The sequence below is a fragment of the Elephantulus edwardii genome, unplaced genomic scaffold (genome assembly GCF_000299155.1).
Source record: "Elephantulus edwardii isolate Elephantulus edwardi_28Jun2011 unplaced genomic scaffold, EleEdw1.0 scaffold00306, whole genome shotgun sequence".
In the NCBI taxonomy this organism is placed as follows: Eukaryota; Metazoa; Chordata; class Mammalia; order Macroscelidea; family Macroscelididae; genus Elephantulus; species Elephantulus edwardii.
In genome coordinates, this window is record NW_006400056.1 from 2,112,583 (window position 1) to 2,119,752 (window position 7,170).

At 41.2% G+C, this 7,170-nt stretch overlaps 1 protein-coding gene across 1 annotated transcript in view; it reads left to right on the forward strand.

Moving 5' to 3' along the window:
* Positions 1 to 7,170, forward strand: part of ZFYVE20 (zinc finger, FYVE domain containing 20) — a 43,009-nt gene that overhangs the window by 15,194 nt on the left and 20,645 nt on the right. The window contains exons 3-7 of the mRNA XM_006901052.1: positions 1,629 to 1,729; positions 2,601 to 2,646; positions 2,756 to 2,917; positions 3,877 to 4,118; positions 6,426 to 6,496. Coding sequence (XP_006901114.1) covers positions 1,629 to 1,729; positions 2,601 to 2,646; positions 2,756 to 2,917; positions 3,877 to 4,118; positions 6,426 to 6,496 — 622 coding nt within the window. The remainder of the gene's footprint in view (positions 1 to 1,628; positions 1,730 to 2,600; positions 2,647 to 2,755; positions 2,918 to 3,876; positions 4,119 to 6,425; positions 6,497 to 7,170) is intronic.

Sequence of the window (7,170 nt, forward strand, 5' to 3'; positions counted from 1 at the left end):
GATCGATCTCCGACTGTAAGAGTTGGTAGAAATTATCTATTTCTTCTTCTTTGGCTCTAGTTGTTGGTGCATATATCTGAATGATAGTGGTATTCACTGGACTTCCTTTTAAGCTTATGGATATAATCTTATCACTCACCATGTTGTACTTCAAGATGCATCTAGAAATTTCTTTTTTGACTATGAAAGCAACTCCATTTTTCCTCACTTTTTCATCTCCAGAATAATATATCATATGATCATCTGACTCAAAATGCCCCATGCCAGTCCATCTTATCTCTCCAATGCTAGTATGTCAATATTTATGCATTCCATTTCTTCCTTAACAATATCTAGTTTTCCTACATTCATGGTTCTCACATTCCATGTTCCAGTCACTAGTGTCTGCTTACAACTGTTCCTCTTCCTTTGTATTTCTATGCTTGAAAGTTCTACCTAAGTTGCCCTTTCTGTTCGTCTACGTGTGTTGTGTTGTACATAGGGTTTTCAGAGGCCTGCTATTTCAGAAGTGGATGGCCAATCCTTCTTCCTTGTCTCTCTTAATCTGAATGTTTAGGAGTATCTGACAGACAGCAATTTGTGGAGGAGTGTAAAGGGGAAAATACTAGGTAGCAGAGATTAATGTAAGGATGGTTGAGGCGAAGGAATAGGAGCAGTACAGTGAGGATTTGAGGAGATGGTCTGATTAAAGGCATTGCTCAATTGTAATTAATGTTACAGGGCATCATTAATACATTTGAATCATTGAATGACAACTAATTAAAAAAAACTAGTTTCAAGGAAAGAAAAGGAAAATTGTTGTAAAAGTAATGTTGGACAGGTAATGAGTTCCATGTAACCAATTCAAATTCAGCATGGTGTGTAAATGGGTGTGTGTTCACTGGGAGAAGAAAGTGAAGGGAAACTGAGCGGAAGGTTGACATTTGGAAGTGATGCCAAGTACTGTAAGACAGCTGCTTGCTTCTGTTTGTGTCCAAAGATTTGTTTTAGTTCTTGACTTCTGGACACAGAAAGATAATTGTTTAATTCCCAAGGACATTTTTAAGCATTTACCTTTTTGTTCTTTGTTGTTACTTATGTAAAACAGATTATTTTTATGACAATGAAAAACCATCTTGTTCCAGTTTGAGAAAATAGAAATGAAGCTTTTTTAAAAAAAATAATTTTTCATAAGATTATTGCTCTTTTTATTTGATAAATATTCACCTGCTTGGCAGTGTTCTAAGGAGTTTATAAATGTTAATTTATTTAATCCTCAAAGCATTTCTACAAAGTAGATGTTTTTGTTATTTCTGTTTTATAGATGAGTACCATACATTTCAAAGAGGTTAGGTAACCAGTCCAAGGTCCTAACAGGTGTGGAAGAATTGAAACTTAAGTGAGGCCACATTCTTACCACATGCTACTCAGAGGCCTCTCTTCTGTATTCTCTGGCTGTAAGGGCAACTACTATTAACATTTTAGAAAATTTCCTTCCATTTGCTTTCCTGGTTTTTCAATTTTTGTAGTAATCCTCTAAAATTTTAGAATTGTTACTTCTTTTAGAAATTCATTGTAGAAAAGCAACAAGCAGTTTCCAAGGCAGAGAAAGTACAAGTCATTTACCAGCCTACATTCCTTCCTTCCAGGTGCTACGAGAAGCCATCTTTCTGATTTCAAAAAACACCGAGCTGCTAGAATTGATCACTATGTTGTTGAAGTCAACAAATTAATAATCAGGTTAGAAAAGGTAAATTTTGTTGTTTGAAAAGTTTTATCTTCTTAAGTATTCATTTCTAGGGGGGAAAATAAATCCACAATGTGTTCCATATTATATAAGTTGTGTTTGTCTGATGTTGGAGAAGTGCCCTTGGAGAACATGTGGGCAGTGGTAGACTTTTCTAGCTTGGACAGTTTTACTGAAGGGAAAGGCTGCATAGAAGGCTCACCCCACCCTGCCTTCTGTTTCCTGCCATGGAGCCCACTGACTGCTGGGACATCTTCCTGTCTTCAGGTTCTTTTCTCTTTTGGATGTCCTGACCAGAATACTTCATGAGCTGTAGTGTGTAATCATTTGATGACAAAACTGAAAGGAGGAAGACTGGTGACAAGAAATGAGGGGTTTTCAGTTAGAGCTAGCGTGCAGCGGGTATATTTTTCTATGGTACGGGCTCAGTCTCATCTCATACTGCTCTTTTTCACTTTGACCTTAGAAACACTTTTGCAGTATATAACCTGGATTGTGTGGTGGGCATGGTAACAACTATGAGGACCAGGTCTTTCTGTGTACTTGGTAGGGTACAAGATTGTGTTCAGGAAGACTGTGGCCGATTAGGAGTTCCTCACTGCCTACAGTAGCTGACTCTGCCTTCCCTTGCTCCTCCATATATATTACTTACGGGGGTAACCAACAATAAAGAGATCGTAAGGGTGAGGCAAATTTCTCAAAATGTCTCCCTGCAAATGAAGACTGTCCCATGTAAACATGCTTTTTATGGCTTGTGAGCATAGTTGAGTAACAGGGGACTCTTGAGAAATGCACATGTGCCCATGCCACCCCCCTGCCTGTGGAAAGTGTGCATCTCATGACTGACACAAGGGCTTTGTTTCCTCCTTGCCAGCTCACTGCATTTGACAGATCGAATGCCGAGTCTGCGAAGATTCGAGGTAACTAGACCTGTGTTCACATCCGTTCTTTATCGTATTCCCTGACCAGATAGCTCATAAAAATAGCCCACTTTTCTGTTTGTTTGTTTTTGGCTTGTTGATCTCAAAGCCATAGAGAAGTCAGTGGTGCCTTGGGTCAACGACCAGGACGTCCCCTTCTGTCCAGATTGTGGAAATAAGTTCAGCATCCGAAACCGCCGCCACCATTGCCGCCTCTGTGGGTCCATCATGTGCAAGAAGTGCATGGAATTCATCAGCATTCCGTTGGCACGTAGGTAGCACTCCTGCATCCTGCTGTCTTGAGCTTAGCTTGTTACCTTATTTGTTATTTGTTATTGGTGACCACAGGGCTTTTTGTGTGTGTGTGTTTAAACTAATGGTCCTGTGATCTTCACTTACTGACTTGTTGACTGCAGGAAAGACAGAGTCCTTGCTGGGGCCAGGGATGATAGGCTATATTACACATCAGCAGACTTTTCTGTGTGGGGAGAATACTGTAAATAAATACAGTAAATATCTGACTTTATGCGCTACATACATCTTGCTTCTCTTTTTTAACATCCTTTCAAGAGTATAAGCACCCTGCTTAAACAAGCTGATCATCTGTATCAGCCTGTTTTTTTAAAGCAAAGCTGTAAAGCTTTTAAATGAAACCAGAGAAACTAGGTTACTGGAAATGAAACAACCAGAATGGAAATAATGAGAATATCAACACATTGTGTAAGCAATATTGCAGAACAATTTTAATTTTAAATTATTGAATGGGAACCTATTGAACTTTCACTGAAAAGGCAATAAAATATATTTTAAAATTATTTAAAAAACAAAAACAGGCCAAGGCTGCATTTGTTAGCAAGCCAACATTTGCCCACCACTGGTCTACAAGATGAGGTTCCTGGTTTGTGCAAGACGTTTGTGATTGGCTGCTAACCTGAAGGTTCAAACCCACCCAACAGCATATCAGAAGAAAGTCCTGCTAATCTACTTCTGTAAAGACTACAGCCAAGAAAACCCTGTGAGGTAGTTCTACTCTGTAGCACAGTGCCCATCCCTTCCCACCAGAGTTTGACCCCAAGAAGGCAGAGATGTAGGTGCATCTTGCCCGTAGGAGGGACCTAGCTGCTTAAACTCCTCGTCCGGCACTTGTGGATCCAAGTGCTGTTTTCTTGAGAGCTGGAATGCTGATATGCTGGAGAGTTATTTCTGCTCACCCTGTGTTGTGGTTTACAGACAAGCTCACCAGTGCCAGCAGGGATTCCCTGAGCACACATACCAGTCCCAGCCAGTCACCCAACAGTGTCCACAATTCCCGCCGGGGCAGCATCAGCAGCGTGAGCAGTGTGAGCTCCGTGCTGGACGAGAAGGATGACGACCGCATCCGCTGCTGCACACACTGCAAGGACACACTGCACAAGCGAGAGCAGCAGATTGATGAGAAGGAGCACATCCCCGACATCATGAGGCTCTACGAGGTGAGGCACTCGTGTGGCCAAGAATGCCTTCTCCCTGGTACCTGCAGCTGATTGTTGTCCTGCAGGCTTCTTGAATATTCTGGAAAATTAGTAGTTCTTTTGAATCCTTTTACATTTCCACTGAAGAAAAGATTGCTCTCATTTCTTCAGTAGAAACTTAAAAGGATCCAGGGTGAGTTGCAAAACTATCTTGGGTATGTGAGGTATGTTGCAAGAGGTGGAGGCATTGGTGGCCCAAGGATGAGAGGTGAATAGGGGTTGCCATAAATTGTGTGGGCACATTCTGTGAGAAACCAGAACTTGGAGCTGTGGGTGGGGACTGTGGCTAGAAATAGCTTTGGGAGACTCCCTTGGGAGTCTTCTGCTTTATGGCTGCGCATAGATTTAACATTTCCCCTCTCACGTCTGCTCAGATAACTCAGTCTTTGTTGTCACCAGTTATCCCAGACCACCCTTAGCAGGTGTGCACTTTAAGAGGAATATGCTGTTGTTAAGTGCCGTTGAGTCATTGGCGACTCATAGTGACCCTGTGAACGAAAGTTCTTGACACCTGTGTGACTTTCATCCTTTCTCCAGGTTCATAGGGTTTCTGGAGGCAAGCTGTTTACAGAAGTGAATGCCACTCCTGCTTCCAAGTTTGTTTTAACCAGGGAATACCCACAAACACTGTCCACCATGGCTAACCATTATTGCATTTGACACGTCAGTGTCACAGTGTTCAGCTTCATAGCAACCATGAGTTACCTCTGTACTGTAAGTGGACACACCAGGGCTATACGACCTAGAAGAATGTTTCACCAAAAACAAAGATAGGCCTTAGGGCTGCAGATAAGAGTCAGCCACCTTGGCTTGGTAGCATCACTTTCGGTCCACTAGGCCAACTGATCTTTCTTGATGTTAAGTGCCATTGAGTCGTTGGCAACTCATAGTGACCCTATGAACAAAAGTCCTTGACACTTACGTGACTTTCATCCTTTCTCCAGGTTCATAGGGTTTCTGGAGGCAAGCTGTTTACAGAAGTGAATGCCACTCCTGCTTCCAAGTTTGTTTTAACCAGGGAATACCCACAAACACTGTCCACCATGGCTAACCATTATTGCATTTGACACGTCAGTGTCACAGTGTTCAGCTTCATAGCAACCATGAGTTACCTCTGTACTGTAAGTGGACACACCAGGGCTATACGACCTAGAAGAATGTTTCACCAAAAACAAAGATAGGCCTTAGGGCTGCAGATAAGAGTCAGCCACCTTGGCTTGGTAGCATCACTTTCGGTCCACTAGGCCAACTGATCTTTCTTGATGTTAAGTGCCATTGAGTCGTTGGCAACTCATAGTGACCCTATGAACAAAAGTCCTTGACACTTACGTGACTTTCATCCTTTCTCCAGGTTCATAGGGTTTCTGGAGGCAAGCTATTTATGGAAGTGGATACCACTCCTGCTTCCATAAGAGGAATATAGTATAGAATAAAGAGCATGGGGTTTAGAGTCAGGACATCTGGGAATGAGTCTGGGCTTGGCCTCCTAGGTGAGACCAGGTGAGACCTGCAGATATAGTAGTAATTTTTCTGATGGAAATTAGACAAGGAGAGCAGCCTCAGCAGTTCCAGAAAATCTCTTAACAGGGCAGGGCAAGAGTGAACTGTCTGATGACCCCTGCATTCACTGTTAGCAGTTCTGTGTCATAATGGCTATATTCCTGGAATCACTATGAAAATATATGTCTGAGGCCAGGTTCTCTAGAGAAACAGCCACGTGGACACGATATTAACCATGACAGTACTCAGGCTACTGAGCCTCATGCTAATTAAGTCCTCTTCTGAGCTACTAATGTGGCTATTATGCCTCGCTTGTATGAAATTCATATCTGAGGTCTTGTTTTCATAAACCGTGGTTTTTTTCCTTTCTTTATGGAGATGAGCCTGGCAATACCTTGTGTTGGTTTGTATTGCTTCAGACCACTCAGCTAATGTAGAAATGTAGCCATTAATACCTCTCTTCTGCCGTGGCGACACTGACTTTTGTCCTGGAAAACTTTGCTTCTCTCAAAAACCTAGTCAAAAGCCTCACTGTCTGTTTCCTTGCAGCCAGATTTTCTGCTTAGAAAGTAGTTTTATAAATCAGAAAATCAACTTTTTTTTAAAAAAAGAAAGCAGACACATTTTTTTTTAAATCCTACTTTAGGAAAAATGTTTCTAACAAAACATTTACCATTTTATCTTTTTTTAACGTGGTCAGTGATAGCATGTTTTGCATCAATCACCATTATTTGTTTCCAAATTCACTTCTTATTTTTTTATTCTTAGAAATTACGAATTTGCATGGAGAAAGTTGATCAGAAAGCTCCTGAATACATCAGGATGGCTGCATCATTAAAGTAAGTTCTTACTCTGTTTTCCTAACTCACTGGTGAATGAATGAATATTTTCTGACAATTTTAGGTCAATTCTGATAATGAAAATGAAAACTCAGGCTTTTTTTTTTCTTCTTTGACCAACTCAAGAGAATCATCTCCATTTCCCTATTTTAATAGGGCTGCATTCAAAAAATTTGAGCTTTATAAAAACCTATCTTCACATTCAGTTTACCTCACAGTGGTGAGTGAGCAGATTTGGAGTGGACCTTAGGTCTGTTCCATCCTCACGGCCATTCTTGCAGTCTCTCTGCCTCCTTCTCTTTCATTGGTTCTCTACTTTTCCAAGCATGATGTCTTGACAACACACCCAAAGTATGTGAGGCAAAGTTTCTGCATCCTTGCCTCTAAGGAGCACCATCATTGCTCTTCCTTCAGTACAAGTCTGTTGGTTCTTCTGTGCAAGTCCATGCTATGTACAATACTCTTTGCCAGCACCAAAATCAAAGACATTAACGTTTCTTCAGTCATCCTTATTTCTTGTCCAACTTTCCTCATGAATATGGAACAATTGAAAAATACCATGACTTGGATCTTTTAGAATAGAGCTTAGCAAAACCACCAGCTTCAATGAGAGGGATGGACCAGGAACTAGGCAAGGATGCCTATTATCTCCTCTCTTATTCAATATTGTATTG